Below are 22117 nucleotides of genomic sequence, written 5' to 3'. Positions count from 1 at the left end.
AGAAATGAGCCCAGTTTAACCAGCTACTGATTAGCTAGCTGTTTTTACCCATTGCTATGGAGTGAATTGTGTCCCTCCCAAAACTTATGTTGAAGTTCTAACCCCCAATATGATGGTATTTGGAGATGAAACCTTCATTAAAAAATTAGGCTTCAGTGAGGTTTGAGTGCAGGGCCCTAATGGTGGGATTAATGCCTTTACAAGAAGAGATACCAGTGAGTTTGCATGTGGTTTTCTCTTTCTCTCCCTTTTTCTTCCTCTGCCTTGTAAGGATACAGTGATAAGGTGGATGGCCCTCCACAAAGCAGAAGGGGAGTCTCCCCACAAACCAACATGCTGGCTCCTTGATCTTGGATTTTTAGCCCCTAGAACTGGGGGAAATGTCTGTTATTGAAGCCACCCAGCCACAGTATTTTGTTATAGCAGCCTGAGCCAAGACACCTGCCCTGGCCGTCAGCTCTACTCTAATAGTTGTGGGTAGGGGGTGGTGGTGGGGGTTTGCGGTGGGGGAAGGTTCTGTCTGGGGCAGGCTTGTTGTAATGGATTCTGTCTCAGAGGGCAGGTACTGGAGCAGGCAACTAGCTGGCTCTGAGACCTGAGGCAGTTTACCAAAGTTCTCCCTGCCTCTTTCCTCAACTGTAAAATAAGGCTGATGCTATCTCTAGCTCACAGGGCACTTGATAGGATTAATAATTCTGAGCACAGTAATGTAGCAAGTGCTCAAAAAATGGCAGCTGTTGATATTGTTAGGGATTTTAAACTCAGCAATCAGTGAAAACAGGGGGCATCACTGGTGAGAGCTGAATTGCTGCCTTCACCAGCAAGCTAATCATCAGCCTTGGGCCTCCAGAGAAGGGCTCTGAAAGAATTTGCTACAGGATTTTTGTATGAAGGTCTTTCCGGAGCAGGGGTGTGTGTCTCGTTGGCAGTGCTGGGGCTTGAACTCAGAGCCCGGCACATGCTAGGTGAGCTCTCTACCACTGAGCTGCATCCCTACACACACAATTTTATTCCAATTTTATTTTGAGACAAGGTCTTGCTAAATTGCCCAGACCGGTCTTGAACTTGCAATCCTCCTGCTTTAGCTCCAAAGTAACTTGGATTAGAGGTGTGCATCACCATGCCCAGCTTACACAGCAATTTTTATTTTGGGGGGGGGTAAAGGGGATCTAATCCAGGGTCATGTGCATGACAGACAAGCTCTCTACCATTGATCTACATCACCTGTCCTGTGATTTCTGAAGGTGCCTTAAAACCCGAAGTGGAGGGGAATCCCTGCTTTCCACTGTCTGTGGTTAGCACAAATATTTTCATGGGGCCAGATAGTTCTCTTTCGGGAGCAGGGTCATGAGGAGGTTACTTGTGGGGCTTAGGACAGGATGAGGAACTTGTGGTGAAATGGATTGAAACAGTGGGAGAAGCCAGACAGGGTAAAACCAGGAGCCCAGCTTCCCCCTGTGCCAGTGGGACCTTGGCCGGTGACTGAGCTGCACAGAGAGCTGAACAGGAGTGAGGAACCACCAGAGAAGACAAAAGGGTGCTCCTTCCCCAAGAATTAAGGTAACAGAGGAGCCTTCTGGTGTTAAGCTGGTGTGCCCCAGCCACCACGGTGGAACTAGGAGTGGCCTGTGATGTGTGCTGGCCACTGTCACATCAGGAACAGCCAGGACCATCCTCACAGGGAGGCAGCATGAGTGCACGATTGTAATTTAGGGCACTGACCCAACTGGGTGTCCGTAACAGAAACAGGGCTGTTACGTCTAGAGCAGTGGTATGTGATAGGCCTGGGAGCCCCCTATTCCAACAGAATCTTCCCTAGAATCTCAGCTGAGTCAGAAACAAAAACAGGAGCAGCCCGGTCAGCCCCATGGCCTCCTGTGCACCTGCTGGTGGCGAAGACCCCACAGAGGCTCCCAGGAATGCAGCTGACAACGCCCACCTTAGTCAGGCAACAGAATCAGAGACTGTAGTGTCTCCAGCCCGTTCCCACCCATGGAGGCTCACAGTCTGGTGGGGGCCAGGCCCTGGTGCCCAAGGCAGCCCTTCCTGATGGCTGAAATGAGACACCTCAGGTTTTTAGATGCTTGGTGGCTCCTGCCAGACTCTGACTCCCAGCATCTCATGGGTCAGACTACTGAGACCACCCGCTACACATACAACTCAACATCTGCCACCTTGACGGCTATTCCTCTCTATTACTTAACAACCCGACAGCCATCTGTGCCTCTGTTTCTCAGGGGCTTGGTTGGCTGACTTAGGCTAAGGCCAAGAACAGATCTAATTCTGTGCCAGAAAATCCAGAATCACCCCAAGCCCAAAAGTGGAGAATCAGAACTCATGCCCCAGAGCATTCTCCAAGGAAAGAGACCATTTAACCAGTTCCCTATGCCTCGATGCCTTAGAACACGCCCAAACTTCCAGTTATTTGAACCTTCTGAGCCTTGGTTTTCCTATCTATAAAATGGGGAAGGTACAAAACTCAGGTCCTTTGTGAGGATAAAATGAAATAGACCTTAGTATAAAGTTCTCTGCATAACTGCTGGCATCTAGCAGGTGCTCAAGAAATGTGGATTCACTTCTTGTCTCACCCTACTGATTCTGAGTAACTCATCAGAGTCACAGTGAAGACTGAGTAAGTCTATAACAATAAAGACCCACTTTCTGAAAGGCATGGTGACTAAAAAGAGGGCCCTCTAAGGGGTCCCCAGGAGAATGCAGGAGGCAGATAGGCCCAGAACCTATTTGTGCCTGGGGAGGCAGGAATCACATTTTCTGGAACCTCTAGTGAAGTGGTCTGTGAGCTGCTGGGAGGTTGGTGCTGTATCTACTGCACTCAGGGTGTGGTCACCCTTCTGGCTAGGGGGCTGTCCTGGGAGTGGGGAAGGCCAGACCTAGCATGGCAGGATAGGGCTGCTGGGCTACGAGCTGACTCCAGAGAAGGGGTCACAGCCTTCAGAGGCCCCCTCCCTGCCCAGACACTCCCCAGTTTCTTGGGATCCATGTCAGACTTCCCTCCCTCTGCTCAAACCTTTCCCACCTCCTCTGCTCTGAGCTGAGGACTCACCTGCTTCACTGAGGACAGCCCTCCGCTGGGAGCGCCCAGCCACCCTCCACCAGCTGTGCACCTGTCTCCTCCCTCTCCGTTTCCCTGGGGAGGTGCCTTCTCCAGCATGGCTGGCTCCTGCCTGGGGGCTCTGGTTCCAACTCTCTTAACCCAAGCTTCCCCTCAACCTCTCAGCTTTGCATTGTTTGCTCTCAACATGATTCACAGTCAGGCTTCTCAAAGAGCTGTCTGCACATGCTCTCTTCCCTCCCTCACCAGGGAGCTGGTGTATGGACTCATTCCACCTGGCTTCTGCCTCCACTGTACCCGAGGCCCCCGGGTGGCTAGTCATGTGCTTATTGGCTTACTGTCTTCTCCTCACTCGAAGGTAAGCTTCGTGAGGTCCAGAACCTATCTGCTTGGCTCAGTATTCTATTTTCAGTAACCAGCACAGTGAAGACACAGTTGACGCTCAGTAAGTATTTGTGGTGTCACTAAATGAATAAGCTGATCCTGAGACACACTGTTAGGTTCTGCTAACAGGCTAATGCTATGCTGGCCTCACAGAATGAGTTGGAAAGTGTTCCTTCCTCTTCCATTCTCTGGAGGAGTTGGGGAGAATAGTTTTTTTTTTTTTTTTTTAATTTTTGTTGCTGAGGATCAAACTCAGGTCAAGTAGTCTAATACTAAGCTACATTCCCAGTCCAATGTTATTTTTTAAATGACATTTAAGTAATTATAATTTAAATATTATACTATAGTTGTATCTATCTCAGGATACATTCTGACAAACCTATCATTAGGTGATGATATCGATGTGGGAACACCACAGTGGGTACTTACACAATTCCAGATAGTACAGCCCACTACACACTTAGGCAGGGTGGGACCACTGTTACATTTGATTGTCAACCAAAATGTCATTATGCATTATTTTGTGGGGTTTTTTTTGTACTGGGGATTGAACCCAGGGCCACCCAGCCACATCCTCAGCACCCCCCCCCCTTTTTTTTTAATTTAGAGACAGAGTCTCACTGAGTTGCTTAGTGTCTCATTGTTGCTGAGGCTGGCTTTGAACTTGTGATGCTCCTGCCTTAGCATCCCTAGTCACTGGGATTACAGGCCACCCTGCCCATCTTTATTTTTAAATTATACTTTTGTATGTATGTATGGGATTGGTTTAGCTAAAGGTTGACCAATTTTATTGAACCCAGGGGCACTCTATCATTGAACTACACTCTTAGCCCCTCTTTTTTTTAAAAAAAAAATGTATTTTGAGACAGGGTCTTGTTAAGTTGCCCAGGCTGGCCTTGAACTCACAGTCCCCTGCTGGGATTACAGGTATGCACCATCATGTCCAGATTTGGAGTGTTCTTTGTTGGAAGGCTTTTGATTATATATTCAATTTCTTTAATAAGCTAGCTGTCTGACTACTCAGGTTATCTCTTTCTTCTTATGTGAGTTTTGTTTGGTAGCTTGAATTTTTCAAATAATTGGTCTATTCTAAGTTTTTGAGTTTAAGAGCATAGAGTTGCTCACAGTATTTTCTGATTATCCTTTTAATGACTGGGTAGTCTGCAGGAATGTCCCTATGTCACCCCTGGTATTGGTAATTTCTGTCATTCATCTTTTTTTTTTTTTTTTGGTGGTGCTGGGGATCGAACCCAGGGCCTTGTGCTTGCACGGCAAGCACTCTGCCAACTGAACTATATCCTCAGCTCTGTCATTCCTCTTTTTATTGTGTCACTTTGGCTAGAGGCTTACTAATCTTATTTAATTATTTATTTATTTCCAACTTTTGGATTCATTGATTTTTCTCAATTGTTTTCAATTTCATTGATTTCTGCTCTTAATTAGTTTTGTTAATTCTTTCCTTTTGCTTGCTTTAGGCTCCCCAGAGACCTTAAGGAATATTTATCATAGCAAACATAGTTATTGCTAAGCCCATTTTATAGATGAGAAACCAAAGATCAGAAAGAGATTAAATAGGAGCTAAGGATATAGCTCAGTTGGTAGAGATCTTGGCTTGTATACACAAGGCTCTGGGTTCAATCCCCAGGACCACACACACACACACAAAAAGATTAAGTAACTTGTTTAATATCCCCATACCACCAAGTAGCAGAGTTGGGATTCAAACCCAAGACTGGGGCTGGGATTGTGCCTCAGCGGTAGAGCGCTTGCCTATCAAGTGCAAGGCCCTGGGTTCAATCCTCAGCACCACATAAAAATAAATAAAATAAAGGAATTGTGGGCTGGGGATGTGGCTCAAGCGGTAGCGCGCTCGCCTGGCTGCGTGCGGCCCGGGTTCAATCCTCAGCACCACATACAAACAAAGATGTTGTGTCCGCCAAGAACTAAGAAAAAATAAATAAATACTAAAATTCTCTCTCTCTCTCTCTCTGTCCCCCACTCTCTCTTAAAAAAAAAAAAAAAAGGAATTGTGTCCAACTACAACTAAAAAAAATATTACAAACAAACAAAAAACCTAAGACTGTCTGAATCCAGAGCCTATGCTTCTAACCACTGAAGCGCGCTGCCTCTTGGCCGCTGGACTCCCAAGCCGGATCTTTCTACTACACCAGATGCCTTGCCGAACATGGCAAGGAGTGGGGCTACTCTGCTCACCCTGGACTCTCAGGATTTCCCTCCCTCCTTCCCAGAAACCTTCCACTTCCCTCCTGGTCTAACTGCCATTCTAATTCTCTTAACCAAAAGACAGCGGATGGGTTTGTGGGGGGCGGTCAAAGTCCCAGAATTGCCTGGGCACTTACCTTGGACTTGGCTGAACTGCAGGTGGTGGAATCTGCTGGTGAGAGACACAAAGAAAACTGAAAGTTGGAGGGGGCAAGAGAAGGCCGAGCCTTGTGAACACAATTCTTTTGCCTCAAAGGCTTCAGAACCCAGGGAGTTCAGAACCCTGAGATCTCCCCAGGCCTTAGGAGTGTGATGGAGTCTGATGGCATTTTCTATGGGATAAGGATGAAGCAAAAATGATATCAGTCACCACTTCCTTCAGAGGAAGGAGGTGACATCAGGCTTCCATCCATTGAACCCTCCTCTTTTGCCCAGGATTAAGGGCAAAGGGGTGCTTTGCCCGATTCCGCTCCCCTTCCCCACCTGTCCCTGTTACTCTAAAACACTGGAGAGAAAATGCCAAACACCAGATGCAGTCCATGGAAACCACAACAGAGAAACACAGCAAATCACAGATGCTCTGGAGAAATGGAGACCACACGGTGCATAGAAAAGTGGGGGCCTACATCCACTCTTCGCCCCGCACCCCCCAGGACATGAGAAGGAAGAGGGACCATTTAAATGACCAAGTAAAGGGGTGCAAATGAAGTGAGTGGGACACAGGGATACAATGGGCTGGTGGTAAAGGTCCCGATAGGTTCCACCTCCAGTGCAAGGTGCACCTGCCCTTGGGGCAAGGTCTCCGTTGACATCTGGAGTCATGTCTGTGTGACTAGGATACCACTCCCTTAATATCACTGGGGGGGGGGGAGAAGAAACCAGAAACAAGTCCTGGCAGTGTCCTCTCTAAGGCGAGAGCCAGGGGGTTGATCCAAGGGCCTCCCAGGGTCCAAGTGGGGAGAGGGCAGGTGCGGTTAATCCACACTCTCTGGCAGGCAGGTTAGAGGTCCCCCAGCCCCCTCCCCCTGCACACGGTGAGAAGAGCAGGATGGGCTGACCACACGCGACACACACAGGGCGGCGGCAGCAGGTGATTAGAAGAGACAGGGGGCTCCTCTGCCATCCCCCTACCAGGTCCTCCGGCCCCTCCCATCTCCTTCTCCCAACTGGGACTATGTGGGCTGCATCCTGGGACAGGAATGGGACATGCTGTGTGTGTTGAGGAGATAGACAGTGGCTGCAGCCAAGAAGAGAGTGGCCATGCACTTGCTTCTGAGCGTGGAATTAATCTCTCCTCTGATAGGAGGGGCACAGAGGCCCTGAAACAGGACTTAGGGACCAAGTGACCAGAGCCCTAAATGGAGGCGGAAGCTACAGTCATAGAAAGGCTTCTGGGGGCATCACTGGCCCCTGGGCTGGGTCCTCAGTCGAGTCTCCCTCATGTTGGATAACAGAGAGACAGCCACAGTCTGAGCTGGGAAGGGCAGCCACTTGATGGCCAGATTTCCAGGTAAGGGGGAGCCAGGGTCCTGACCCGGTGAGCTCCTCCCCCAGAGAAGGAGCGTAGCGGGGGAAGGGCAGGGTTGGGGGCTGACGGGTGGGCTGGGAACCAGCATGGGCAACTGGTGTGTGGGGTAGGGTCCTCACTGCCAGGGTCATTTCTGCCCGCCCCGATGCCTGCCCAGCCTTCTTATAATCACCCGCCACTGTTAGTGACCGAGGCCGCGAAACCACACTGTACCCTTTAAATTTCCAACAGGTCCGCTGGAGGAGGGAGGCGGGAGAAGAGAAGAGGGCAGGATGGAGGGGTGGGAGGAGAGTGTGGGAAAAGAGGAGGGAGGGGCAGGGTGCAAGGAGAAAAGGAAGAAAAATTAAAAAGAGGAACCTGCCAGAAGCACACAGCTGGCCCCTGAGGAATCAAAGGCTCGGGAAAGAGACCAGCAAGGAGGGTGAGCGGCCTCTGCACAGCCCGCGGTGGGGCGGCTGAGCGACAGGAGGCTGGAGCCCCCAGAAGGGAGAAGGCCGGCCACAGCCCACTCTCCAGGGTGGGAACAGGAAAGAGGGGCATCTGGCCAGGTTTCTGGGACCCTCAGGATGGCAGAGCCCACCCCCCATGCCCCTCCAGGCCCCACACTCACCTGAACCTGGGTCACCAGGGGGCACTGTCCTGCCAATGTTGGGCAGGAGGTACTCGATGTTGGGCACTGACTGAGGCTCCTTGTCATCTACAGGGGTCTGTAAACAGAAGGGAGGGGTCAGCCAGCGGGCCCCCAGGTGGCTGGACTTCAGAGCCCTCAGCAGGTGGGGCCCAGGTCTCCCCATCAGACTGGGGCTCTGCACAGCTGGGAGGGTCTCCCTCACTAGGCAGGCGCCTTGAGGAGCAGGCCTTATTGTCCCCACAGGACCCTTTTGTGCTTCGCCAACAAGGTGGAATCCCAAAGGCTCCATCAGTTGGGGTCAAGAGCTCTCTCCCCACCCCCCACCCCCGGGACTGGAGCTTCCTAAGTCTTTCACAATGGACTGGAGGGCAGAGACCACCTCTGCTCCAGGACTGGGTTTCCCCAGAGCAAGGCCTCTCTCCCCCATCAGACTGGGGGCTCACCAAGGCAAGGACTGTGCCTCCTCCCTCAGACCAGGGATTCCCCCAGGGAAGGCACTTCCCCTGCTTGAGTCTTGCTGTCCACCCAGCCCCTAGGGCCACCTCAAAGCAGCCCCACCACCCTCTACATCACTTACCCTCTCCCCCTTGTCCTCGTCATCACTGAAGAACCAGTCTGACTGCAGAGGAGGAAGAAGGAAGGAATGAAGTTAACATGGGGAGAGGGAAGACAGTGAGACGCCGGCTCCTCAATCTGCTGGCCCGAGGGCCCACCTGGTGCAAGGTGCCCCTCTGGCCTGGCTGCTCGAGAGGGCTCAGAGGGAGGTTGGTGGATCCTGGAAACTAACCCTACAAACTGTGAGAAACCCTTAGGGAGAGAAAAGGCAGGACCCCCGTATATCAGGCAGGGAATTTCAGACTTGGGTGGAAGAGGGCCCACCACAGACAGGTGACAGGCCCTGGACACTGCTTTTGCCTGTTTTTCAACACAGTCCTGAAGTCAGGGTGGGGGGCAACAGAGCCCTCTAGTGGCAGCCAGGGCCACTGGGGGTAGAAGGCCAGACATGGCTGCTGGAGCTGAGTGTGCCCAACACCACCTGCACCATCTGAGGCTATGCTGACAACTCAGTCCCCTGACCAGAAAAAGAAAGCAAGAGCTTTCTCACAAGTAACAGGATGGAGGATAAAGTAAAGGCCTCACACCTGCTGAGGATGTAACTCAGTGGTAGAGCGCTAGCATATGCAAGGACCTGGGTTCTATCTGCACTTCAACCAAAACAAAACCCAAACCAGAAAACCCCAAAACAAACTAAAAAGCTGGTTAGCACATGCCTGTAATCCCTGCCACTCAGGAAGCTGAGACAGGAGGATGGCAAGCTCAAGGCCAGCCTTGGCCATTTAGCAAGAAAAAAACAAACAAAAAAGCCCCCACACTTAAATATATCTTGGGAAATTTGAGAATCTTAAAGAAAAAACTTCTAAAAGTATTTTTTGGGAAAAAAATCAGATTGCTTACAAATGACCAACTATATGTTAAGCTTTCAGCAGCAATAGACATAGGAAAACAAAGAAATAATATTTCCTCTGTGTTAAAGGAAAATCATTTTTATACCCTGCCAAACTTTCATTTAAATTTGCATGAATATAAAGCTATTCTAAGACATCAGGGAGTTCACTACACAAAGATTCTCTTGAGTACTTGAGCAAGTAATGAAATAAATCCTGGCTGAAGAAGTAAGCTCTGAGAAAGATGAATAAACAGCATAGAAAAGAGTTCTGTTATCAAAATAAGCAGTGAAATCCACATACATATACAAACACATGAAATGCAGGCACAACAACTGGAATTCAAATTCAGAAGGGAGACCAGACAGTAATGCACTTGACTTTTATACTTGAAAGCCATAGACACTGATAAGCTTTGGAAATTGACAGTGACAATTAAGTCTAAGTATAGGTTTCTACAAGTAGGTGGTAATTTCCTGAATAAAAATAGAATGTATAATTTCATATCAGGAAAATAAATAGTTCAGTCTATCCAAAACAAGGAAGGACAGACAAGTAAAGAAACAAATATAGTATGAACAAATATACTATGAAAATACAGTAAACAGAAAACAAAATTTAAGATGGCAGAAATAAATACTAATGGTCTAAAAATTACAACAAAATAAATGAATTAAATTCATTGATCAAAAGTGAGAGACTGTTGAGCATGGTGGTGCATATCTGTAATCCCGGCGGCTCTGGAGGCTGAGGCAGGAGGATCACAAGTTCAAAGCCAGCCTCAGCTATTTAGTGAAGCCCTAAGCAACTGAGAAAGACCCTGTTTCTAAATAAAAAATTTAAAAAGGGCTGGGGATGTGGCTCAGTGGTTAAGCATTCCTGGTTGAATCCCTGATACCAAAAAAATAAATAAATAAAAAGTTAGAGACCAAGGGTTACATTTTTAAATTAAGTACGTGTGTGTGTTTATAACATACCCACATATAGTCTACAAGAGACATTTAAACACGACAACACAGAAAGTATGAAAAGTCATGAATCAAAGAAGAATATTCTATACTGGTAAAAGGAACAATAGATCAAGAAATATAATAAATCATAGCATGTATGCATCTAACATCTTTTTCTCTCTCTTTTTTAAAATGTTTTTTTGGTTGTAGGTGGACACAATACCTTTATTTCATCTATCTATTCTTATGTTGAGCTGAGGATTGAACCCAGCGCCTCGCATGTGCTAGGCGAGCGCTCTACTGCTGAGCCACAACCCCAGCCCTCTCTCTCTTTTTTCATACCAGGGATTGATATCAGGTGTTAACCACTGAGCCACATCTCCAGTCCTTTCTTTTTAATTGTTTTTAGAAACAGGGTCTCACTGAGGTGCTTAGGGCCTCACTAAGTTGCTGAGGCTGGCTTTGAACTTGTGAACTTCCTGCCTCAGCCTCCCAAGCTGCTAGGATTACAGGTGTGGGCCACTGCATTTGGCTAACATCTCTTTATATATATCAAAAAACAATTCATAGAACTATAAGGACTAGAAAAATTAATATGGTAGGTAAAAAAAATAAGAAGAAAGATGCTCTGGACAACACAATGAACAGTCTCATCTAGTGAACACACCTAGACTCTTTCATTCAATGACTAAACATATTCTTCTAGAACACACATAAATCATTCAAAACCAATCACAGTGGAACTCTCAATAGCTCCTCAGGAATCAGCATCATACAGACTATGTTCTCTGCTCATAATGGGATAAAATGAGAAATAACAACAGTTAGAAAAACCTAAACACCCCCTCAAGACTTCCCATGTCTGGAAACATAGCACTGATACCATGGAGTAATTTTGCATTCAAGAGGAAATTATAGTGTAATTATAAAATACCTAGAGCTAAATCACAATGAAAGCGCTACAGGTAAAAATCTGTGGAGGGGAAAACCTCAATGACTTTGCATATAAAATGACTTTTTAGATATAACAATAATCCATGAAAGAATAATTGATGAGATAAAACTTTAAAATTAAAATTTCAACTCTGTGAAGGACAAGCTAAGAGGATGAGAAGACAAGTCACGGACTGGGAGAATTATCGGCAGAGTCTACATCTGATCAAGTACTGTCGTCCAAACAAAGGACTCTTAAAACTCAACAATCAGAAATCAAACAACCTGATCAAAAAATTAGCCAAAGACCTTGAACACCTCATCAAAGAAGAAAGACAGATGGTAAATAAGCTGTGAAAGGGCTGGGGATGTGGCTCAAGAGGTAGCGCGCTTGCCTGGCATGCAAACAAAGATGTTGTGTACGCCGAAAACTAAAAAATAAATATTAAAATTCTCTATCTCTCTCTCTCTCTTTAAAAAAAAAAAAACATTAAATAAGCTGTGAAAAGATGCTTTACATCATGGTCTTCAGAGAAACCCAAATTCAAACAACAATGAAGGGCTGGGGCTGGACCTCAGTGGTTAAAGCGCCTGCCTAGCATGTGTGAGGCACTGAGTTCAATTCTCAGTACTGCACATAATAAATGAATAAAATAAAGGCCCATTGGCAATCAAAATATATATATTAAACAACAACAAACGAAGTCAGGCCGGAGGCGCATGCCTGTAATCTCAGAGACTCAGGAAGTTTCCAAAATTTGGAAGCAACCATGAGTCTACAGTTTGGACAAGCCTCCCCCAGAGGTCCCCACTTGGTCCCAGGTGGCCCTACTGGGAGTGATGGGACCTAGTGGGAGGTCCTTAGGTCACTGGCTTTGCCCTAGGGGGACTGTGAGCCCAGGAGGCTGTCTCCTCGCCCGCCTCTTGGCTTCCTGGGAGTCTGCGCCCCCAGCTCTCCAGCCTTTGCCAGAGGCCCAGAGCAGGCCGGGCCACTCCATCGTGAACTGGAGCTACAGAGCCGCCCGCTTCTCTCTCGCTAAGTTAATCATCTCAGATGTTCATCAGAGTGACAGAAAGCTGACTCATCCGATGTCCTTCAGTAGGTGAATGCATAAACAAACTAGGGTGCATCCAGACAATGGGGTGTTATTCAATACCAAAACTTATTAACTGTGTGAACTTGAGCCAGGCACTGCCTCTCTGAGCCCATTTCCTCATCTGTTAAATGGGGGGTAACAGGACCTGGATTTTTCTTCTCTAAAGTAATCCCAGCAGCTAGGGAGGCTGAGATACGAAGATCAGGAGTTCAAATCTAGACTCAACAGCTGAGTGAAGCCCTAAGCAACTTAGCGAGACCCTGACTCAAAATAAAGAATAAAAAAGGGCTGGGGATGTGGCTTAGCGGTTAAGCGCCCCTGGGTTCAATCCCCAGCACACCCCCTTACCCCAGACCCTAGCCAAAAAGTGTCTATGAGTGCAGGAATGTTCTAGTTGCACCTCCTCTGATAACCAGCTGCCAATCTTATTTCGGGCGCAGGCACAGAGAAGGGACCAGAGACTCCACTGGTTTCAGTGATTCATAAAATCATCCCTGAGCCCCCAGAAGCCAGTGGTGCTGCCTCTGGGTTTGGCTGTGGAAGACTAAGGCCTCCTGCGCCCTCTGCTGGCCCCTCTGGGTTCTTCAGCCTGCATGGGCCAGGCTCAAGGTGTCACCAGGAAGCCAGAAGGGAAGTCAGTCAGCAGGAAACACACAGTGCACCAGGGCAGGGTCCTGTTTCAAGCCTATGTGCCCTGCCCCATTTGCCTCTTCCTTATTTACCCCAGGGCCGGTGGGGGTCTGGAGCACTAGAGACCAGGCCTCTGATGCCCAAGTGAGGCCTTTGCACCTGTGTCTCCCAGGCACCTCTGAGGCCCTCCTGCATTCATCACTTGTACCCTCCAGGCCCTTGTACCTCTCCTCCCTCTCCCTCTCACTGCATCTTGGAGGCCTGGGGGCCTCCTGGTCCTCCTGCTGAGGACCAGACAACCCAGAATGGTAGGGATTCTACCACTCATTCCTGTTCTGCATCCCGTTGCTGGTAAGGCATGCGCCACCCCAGCCGCATATTCTTCAGCCACTGAGTATGGCAGGTGCAAGGTGCTCAGGACATGGCGGGTCCCCACGCTGTCAGGGCACATGCACAGAACAGGCTGCTTACGTGCTGGATCAGCGTCTCAACGATCTTGTAGCGGTCAGGCATGTGGGTCACCATATCTGTCATATTGTCCTCAGATGTCCTCACCAACGTTGGCCCAAAGACCAGGGCCAGGTTCCGGGGCTCCATCTGGGCAGAGGAGGGAAGCAGACCGGGATCAGTGCACTGAGCTCTGAACCCAGCACCTCTCAGTCCTCTCTCACTCTAAGCCCCATCCTGAGCTGTCCCATCTTGAGACTAGACATCTCCTTGCATGGGCTTACAGGAGCTTGGCAGGTGGCGCGCAGGCCAGATCTCAGTCCCACTCATGCCCAGGCCTAACAGCCATGAGCAATGTCAACCTGAACATCTATACAGGGTCACCCAGAGTGGGTTAGTGCAGCAGTGGGGGACCTTGGAGTAGGAGACATGTCGGGAGATCCCAAGGGTATTTTAGAAATAGGAAAAATCCTGTTACTCCCCTCATTCTCCCCCCTGCAGAACCAAAAGACAAGGAATTTGATTAGAAAAATGCAATGCAAGGCTTTGAGCTAGATTAGAGGACACATTTCTACCACACCCGGGGAGCCATGGCTGTCGGCTTCTGGAAGACTTGCAGAGACGGGAAACTGCGCTCTGGGGAAAAAGCCCTGGCTGGCATACAGTGGATGGCATGGGGGATAGAAGGGCCGTAGGGAGGAGGACTTAGAGCACAGGGGACCCCAGAAGTCCTACTCTTCTCTCCAGGCCGTGCTGGAGCCCCGCCCACCTTGTTTTTCTCCGAGTGGTCCGCAATGGTCTTGAGATGGCCCACGAGAAATTTGAGCGTCTCGTAGTAGTGCCCCGGGAGATCCCGGATCTGGGGAGGAGAGGAAGGGCCGGGGTCAGGCTGTGACAGCCCCCCCACCCCACCTGTCCCCACCCCAGGGAGGCTGGACTCTCCCCTCGGCCCCTGCCCGCCCTTGGTCACCTTGGCCTAAGGGCAGCCCGTCCTCACCAGCTTCCGCAGGGTTTTCATCCGCTCCCTCGAGTCCTCAATGCGATTGGCCTCAATGAAGTCATTGTATTTGTCTAGAAAAGAGTGAGGTCTCCTTAGAGGTGGGAGGCGGCCGGTCCCCAGGCCAGGGGGGACAGGAGCTGCTTCAGCCCACGGAGAAGGCCCTGCCCCGAGGGCCGTGCTCTGCGCCCATGGTTCCACCTTGGGGCTCCAGGGCCAAATCAGGTGTGCACTGACCTGACAGCCCATGTGAGTTTGTGTGGGAAGAAATATGACCTGAGCTTCGGATGTGTGGCACTTGCCTATAATCCCAGCAATTTGGGAGGCTGAAACAGGAGGATTGAAAGTTTGAGGCCAGTCTGGCAACTCAGCGAGGTCCTGTCTCAAAAATAAGAAGTGAAGAGGAGGTAGCTCTGTGGCAAAGCATTTGTCTAGCATGTTGAGGCCCTGGGCTCAAATCTCCTGCACCCCCAAAATACAAAAAATAAAGACCTGAACTACGTGTTGATATTAGAAAGGGTTCCTTGCCTCAGTTTGTAGGACAAGGACACCAAGATTCAGCAGGTCAGAAGAAAGGGGAGGAGGCTTCCAGACACCCCAAACCGTATCAGGAGTCCCCCAACTCCTGAAGTTCCCAGAGTCCATGGGGAACCTTAAAAAATGGAACATAGTGAGTCTATTCTAAAATTCATCAGGGAGGCTAGGGGCGTCGCTCGGAGATACAGTGCATGCTCAGCAGGTGCAAGGCCTGGGTTCCTTCCTTAGCTCCAAAAAATAATATAGCATTCACCTAGATAAGAACAAGATGTGTGTGTGTGTGTGTTAACAGTGACTGAACCCAAGGGCATGCTGAGTTACATCCCCAGGTGTTTTTCTTTTTTTCTTTTTTTTTTTTTTTAAAGAGAGAGTGAGAGAGGAGAGAGAGAGAGAGAGAGAGAGAGAGAGAGAGAGAGAGAGAGAATTTTTTTAATATTTATTTTTTAGTTCTCGGCGGACACAACATCTTTGTTGGTATGTGGTGCTGAGGATCGAACCCGGGCCGCACGCACGCCAGGCGAGCGCGCTACCGCTTGAGCCACATCCCCAGCCCTATTTTTTTCTTTTGAGACAAAAAAAAAAAAAAAAAATGCTTTCCCTAAGTTGCTGAGGCTGGCCTTGAACTTGTGATCCTCCTGCCTCAGCCTTCCAAGTTGCCAGAACTACAGGCATGCAGCCTTGTGCCCGGTGCCAAGGATAACTTTTATTTTATTTTATTTTTTAGTTTTTTTTTAGGTGGAAACAACATCTTTATTTTATTTTTATGCGGTGCTGAGAATCGAACCCAGTGCCTCATGCATGCTAGGTGAGCACGCTACCACTTGAGCCACACCCCAGCCCCAAGGATAATAATTTTTAAAAGAATGGTGAGGGCCAGAGGCACCCTGTGGATCCCAGGTACACAAGCTTTGGGCTTCAGCAGAAAACACAGGGAGATGAGGAGGCAGTGGAGGACTGTTCACATGACAAAGGCAGCAATCAGATGGGGGTTGACAAATGTCCCCGTGACAAGTGGCCATCATCGGTTGGGGGGAGGTCTATTTCTATCTCACATAATATACAAATGAAGTTATTTGATAAAGTCAAATATGTAAATTAAAAGATCATTGAGGAAAAAAAATAAAATAGTTTTACAATCATAAGACCTAAACATGGGATGCAGAATCTATTAAAAAAGATGAATGATTTCAACACTTTTTAAAAAAAATTGTTTTCAGTTCTAAACTGAAAGGTTTTTTTTTTTGTTTTTTTTTTGTTTTTTTTTTTTTGTACCAAGGATTGAACTCAGGGGCACTCAACCACTGAGCCACACCCCCAGCCCTATTTTGTATTTTATTTAGAGACAGGGTCTCACTGAGTTGCTTAGCGTCTTGCCATTGCTGAGGCTGGCTTTGAACTTGCCATCCTCCTGTTTCAGCCTCCTGAGCCTCTGTGGTTACAGGGGTGCACCACTGCGCCCCGCTTCTAAACTGAAAGATTTAAAGGGAAATGGCAGACCAGAGCAAATATTTGCAAAAACCCATTAGATTAAGCTAAAGATATGAAGAATTTGTCCCCATGGGCCAATACCAAAAAAAGAGAACCCAACAGAAAACTGGGCATGCAATATGGATAAGTGATTACAGAAAAAACAAAAACAAAAAAAAGCCAATAAACTAATAAAAAGAGATTTAGGCAGGCACAGTAGCACATGCCTGTAATCCCAGCTACTCAGGAGGCTGAGGCAGATCAAAAATTCAATCCCAGCCTTGGCACCTGAGAAAGACACTGTTTCAAAATAAAAAATAAGGGCTGGAGTTATAACTCAGTTGGTAGAGTGCTTGCCTCACACGCACAAGGCCCTGGGTTCAATCCCCAGCACCACCAAAAAGATTCACCTCAATAAATCGTATTTATATATAAATTGTTTCTGACCTTTCCTTTTAAAAAAATAAAAATAAAAAAGGCTAGGGATGTAACTCAGTGGTAGAGTGCTTGCTTAGCAATATGTGAGACCCTGGTTTTAATCCTCAGGGCTGTAAAAAAAAAAAAAAGAGAAAGAAAACAGAAGAGATTTATTTAATCTCTCTAGTAATGAGGAAAATAAAAATGAGAATAAAGAAATGCTATTTCCTGTAGACTAGCAAAAATTTAAAATATTAATAATAACATGTGTGAGGGGCTGGGGATGTGGCTCAAGTGGTAGCGCGCTAGCCTGGCATGCATGAGACCCGGGCTTGATCTTCAGCACCACATACAAAGACGTTGTGTCCGAAAAAAATAAATAAATAAATAAATAAATAAATAAAATATTAAAAAAAATAATAATAATAACATGTGTGAAGCCCCAGGCTGAATCCCCAGTGCTACCAAAAATAAAACAAAAACTAAAAAGTTGATAACACCCAATGTTGATGGGGATGTGGGGATGTGGTGGTGGGAACTAGGGGCTCCTCTGCAATTTCACATCAGCTTGCAATGCTCTTTAGGGACACTGACCTAGCAATGCTGTGTCCAGGAATCTATCTAGGCATGCAAGGACATGTTCAAGGAGTCACTGAAGCAGGGTTTGTAATAGCAAATATTTGAAGACAATATTTGCCTCTACCCGTCCATAGAGAATTTAGTTTACTCGGACTATGTGAAACTATGTAGTTTAGGAGGAGAGTGAGGCAGGGCTCTCTGCAGTGACACCAGTGCATCCCCAAATTACAACCCTACTTTTATTAAGAACAACTCAAGCCAGGTGTGGGGGCCCACACCTGTAATCCCTGTGGCTTGGGAGGCCGAGGCAGGAGGATCGCAAGTTCAAAGCCAGCCTCAGCAATTTAGCGAGGCCCTAGGCAACTTAGCAAGACCCTGTCTCAAAATAATAAAAAGGGCTGGGGATGTGGCTCAGTGGCTAAGTACCCCTAGGTTCAATCCCAAAAAAAGAAAAGAAAGAAGAACAACTCAATCAACAGTGTGCTGCAGCTGTTCACACCGGATCCTGAGACCAAATTGTGAGCTTCTCTTCCTAATTCTGTTGGTGACATCATGTCAGTGGCTTGAAATGAGCCGCAGTGGGAGTATTTACACCATGGTAATAGGAAAATACGACCCACCCAGGCTTTTCCCTGGAAAGCCAGATGTGAAACTCTTACCAGCACGCCACTGAGCTCCGACTCCAAAACCAGGGCGGCCTAGGGGTTTTCTCATGTGAGTAAGACCATCAGGAAGGAAACACGACAGACTCATGACCATGAGCTGGGCTGGGGCAGACTCCGCCCCTGACGGCCTGTGTGCCCTTGGGAAGGCGTTCTACCTCTCTGAGCCTCTGCTTCCTGTGTAAAGCGGTCCACGGGACCTGGCTCAGGAGTTGTCATAGGGAGTGGGCACACAGCAAGTGCCCAGAAGGGGTATCAGCTGTGACCTCTGGGGAAAGCAGCGCAGGAAGGACAGGGACCTCTGCTGGTTACTTGATTCTCTTCGCACTAGCTAAGTTTCTTACATGTTTCTTCTTCCTTTTTTTTTTTTTTTAAATCAAAAGACTATAACCCACAGCTCTAACTGAAAAGCGCCCAGGGCAGGTGAACTGCTGCCCCCCACTCCCGCTTCTGCTCCTACTCACCATCGGTGAAAAGAGGCTCCGGCAGTTTTCGGAAGAAGGATTTGAGCAGGCTGCTGATCACATTGAGGTCCTGCCAGCGCTGGGGAGGGGCAAAGATGTCAGGCCACAGGAGGGCCCACCCCAGGGACCCAAACCCACACCCTCAGGCCAGCTGCCCACACCTTTTCACCAGTGCACACACCTGGCCCCAGCTCCTCCCTGCTCCAGTGAGCCCACTGCACCAGCACTGCCCATCAAGGAAAGGACCAGGGGCCTTCTTTGGGCCAGGCACCATGAGGAACAGAGTGAGCAAGAGCCTGCTCTCTGCACCCTGCTGGACCAATCAGCTCCTGTCTCCCAGTGCTCCCCCCATCCACTGAAGAGTCATCCTCAGACACCCCTTCCTCCCCAAAGGGTAAGCATCCATGGCACAGCAGTGCATGCCTGGCTCCTTTCTGCCTCAGGCCCCTTGCACCTGCTCTTCCCTCAGCTGGAAGCTCTGCTCTGTATGTGACTGGTTCCTCATCCTGACTACCTGCTGCAGCCAAAGTAGCCACGGACACCACTGCCATGCTGATTGGACCACAGCCCCACCTTTGCTTCTCCCATGGTACTTACCCAAATCTGTCATTGTTCTGTTTTTGCTCCCTTGTTCAAGCCTATCTCCCCATGGACAGTGTCCTTTGTGAGAGCAAGGACTCCTGTCTACCTTATTCTTAAGAATGAGCGGAAGCAGCTGACTAGATCACAGGAATCCAAACAGGGGGCAATGTTGCCCCCTGAAGAAATTTTGCAAAGTCCAGAGACATTTTGGTTTTTATGACTTGGGGGTGGCCACTCACATCCAGTGCATAGAAGCCCAGAACATCGATAAATTTACTACAATGCAAAGGAAACCTCACCAACAAACGATTATTCTACCCAAAATGCCAACTGTGTCAAGGTGGAGAAACCCTGGTCTAAATGGATCATGGTTGAATAGAATGAACGGAGAGGTCTCAACCCCTTCTGTCCACAGGGGGGCGGCATCACCCTGTACCTCGGCAGAGTCAGGAGCCACACCTCGCTGGGGCTGGTTCAAAGCACCCTCAACAGACACAACTCAATCATTACAATATATACACACTGGTCACAATGGACCCACAGCTTATGCCGGACAGTCCTGCAAACAATACACGCCCCACCAGCTCCACACAAGGCACTTCCAGCACCCCCCACCACCAGCGGTGTCTAAGACCAAACAGCACGCCCTGCGGCTCTCCCTGGCTGAGGCAGAGTGATGTGCTTTTCATATGTCCACCCTCACCCAGCGTGGCTCCTGCCCACCCCATTCCAAGCTCCAGGAGGGATAAGAGTGCAGGCTCTTCCCATCTCCCAGTTGCCAGGTCTAAGAGCTTAGCTGATGCTTAGGACTCCTCTTGTGCCCCCGGCCCCAGCTTCCTGGGCATCCCCCTCCTGCCACCCCACTCAGCTAGACCCAGACTTCCTGCTGCCCACCCTGTCCCCTTAGTCATCCCCACTCAGTCCCAGCATAAACTCAGGCCACTCCCCAGTCCATCTCAGCCTATGGACTGATGATGCTGACACTCCATGCAGGTGACTTACTGCCATCCCAAAGCCAATGGGGCCATATTTGACCCAACCTCTCTCCAAAGTCTAAAGCTGCTCATCGCTCACTTCTGTCAGGGACAGAGACTCCACCCCCAGCTCAAACTTTTAATATTCCTGGTCATCCTTCCTTCCCCTCGCACAGCCGGTTCCTAGAGTTGCTCCCTCATCCCCATTCCCCTGGGGCCATATTATGGTTTAGGTGTGGTGTCCCCCAAAAGCTCATGTGTTAGAATGAAAGACGGTTTGGAGGAGAAATGATTGGGTTATGGCCTTAATCTAATCAGTGGCTTGATCCCTGATGGGATTAACTGAGTGGAGGCTGGAGGCAGTGGGGTGTGGCTGGAGGAAGTGGTTCCTTGGGGCGTGGCTACGTGGCTACGGGTGTGTGTTTTGTATCTGTAGAGAGGAGTCTCCCTCTCTGCTTACAGGTCATCATGTGAGTTGCTTCTCTCCATTACACTCTTCCAATGTCCTGCCTCACCTTGAATCCTGAAGAGTGGAGCTGGCTGTCTATGGACTGAGACCTCTGAAACCGTGAGCCCTTCAATAAACTTTTCCTCCTCTATAATTGTTCTGGTTGGGTCTTCTAGTCACAGCAGCAAAAAAGCTGACTAAAATAGGCCATCAAGACCTCCTGACCCTTAGTGATGCCCACATTCTCATCAGGGCTTTTCCCCTGTCCACCTGCTCCAGGTCTTCCACATTTGTAGCCATCAGACACGTCCTGAAGCACTGGCTTTGCTCAGATTATACTCTCAATTGTGCCTTCCCAATTTAAGCACCAGGGAAGGAATGGGCACAGTGGCACACACCTGTAATCTCACTGGATCTGGAGGCTGAGGCAGGAGGATGGTAAGTTCAAAGCCAGCCTCAGCAACTTAGCAAGGCTCTAAGCGACTCAATGAGACCCTGTCTCAAAATAAAATACAAAAAGGGCTCGGGAGGTGGCTCAGTGGTTAAGCACCCTGGGTTCAATCCCCAGTAACAAAATAAAATAAAATTGTTGGGAGTGTAGCTCAGTGGTAAAGCACTTGCCTAGCATGTGTAAGGACCTAGGCTCAATCTCCAGTACCACCACAAAATGATAGAAGACTCAGCCCCTGCTCCAGCCCTCAGCAGCTTCGCCCTCTGTTCACATGCTTTGATTCGATGGCAGATCACCCTTTTCTCTTGTCCACAATCTACTCTTATGTATGACAGGAGACATTCAGGTAAATGACTCATGGGATTTCACTGGCCAGATGTAGAGTTTTCCAAAAAGTCTTTTTTTTTTTTTTTTTTTTTTTTTTTACCAGAGCTCCTTATGTCAAATAAATTCATACCTGAAAACTCAAGATAACAGGCAGAGCAAAGCATGGCAGCTCTAGTTCTAGCAAGGACAAGGGGTCCTGACATACTCTTGGCCTCCCATGGCACCTCCAAGAACCCTAAGACTCTGGGGAACACCATTTGAGAACTGCCAGTCCTGCTACAGACTCTTAAGCACGGTTGTCAATACCCTTCCTCCTGACCCTTAGTGATGCCCATATTCACACCGGGCTGATCTCATCTCATCAGATCACTCTCTTCTCTTCCCATGGTGTAGCCACCCAAGTGACCATCCTGAAAACATCAAGGGTCCCCTTCCTCTAAGCCAGGTGTCTGCAAACCACCTCCCAGATGTTAAATCCAGCCAGCAGCCTTTCTGTATGGTCCTTGAGCTAAGCATGGTTTTTACATTGTTAAAAAGACTGCAAGGAGGGGCTGGGGTTGTGGCTCAGTGGTAGAGCACTCACCTAGCATGTGTGAGGCACTGGGTTTGAGCCTCAGCACCACATAAAAAAATATATAAACAAAATAAAGGTATAATGTCCATCTACAACTAAAAAAGAAATCTAAAAAAAAAAAATTGCAAAGGAGAGGAAGTAGAGAAGTAGGAGGAAGCTATGTGACAGGGAAACCAAAGCCTACAGTGTTTACTTAGCTGCCCCCTCCCCAGGGAATTTGCTAGTTACTTGCAAATGCTGACTCTACACTGTTACCGAAATGTCCCTTGCCTGGTTTTCACTGCTTTTTAGTGAAAC

At 48.4% G+C, this 22117-nt stretch overlaps 1 protein-coding gene across 1 annotated transcript in view; it reads right to left on the bottom strand.

Moving 5' to 3' along the window:
• The window catches only part of Arhgap23 (Rho GTPase activating protein 23), a 73077-nt gene that overhangs the window by 4137 nt on the left and 46823 nt on the right, over nt 1-22117 (bottom strand). The window contains exons 17-23 of the mRNA XM_026387120.2: nt 18465-18543; nt 14339-14412; nt 14111-14200; nt 13366-13491; nt 8417-8458; nt 7819-7915; nt 5818-5849 (exon numbers count right to left, since the gene is read on the bottom strand). Of these exons, the coding sequence (XP_026242905.1) occupies nt 5818-5849; nt 7819-7915; nt 8417-8458; nt 13366-13491; nt 14111-14200; nt 14339-14412; nt 18465-18543 (540 nt within the window). The remainder of the gene's footprint in view (nt 1-5817; nt 5850-7818; nt 7916-8416; nt 8459-13365; nt 13492-14110; nt 14201-14338; nt 14413-18464; nt 18544-22117) is intronic.

The sequence above is a fragment of the Urocitellus parryii genome, chromosome 7 (assembly GCF_045843805.1).
Source record: "Urocitellus parryii isolate mUroPar1 chromosome 7, mUroPar1.hap1, whole genome shotgun sequence".
In the NCBI taxonomy this organism is placed as follows: Eukaryota; Metazoa; Chordata; class Mammalia; order Rodentia; family Sciuridae; genus Urocitellus; species Urocitellus parryii.
The sequence above is the reverse complement of the archived record's forward strand: the minus strand, read 5'-3'. Positions and strand labels throughout refer to the sequence as shown.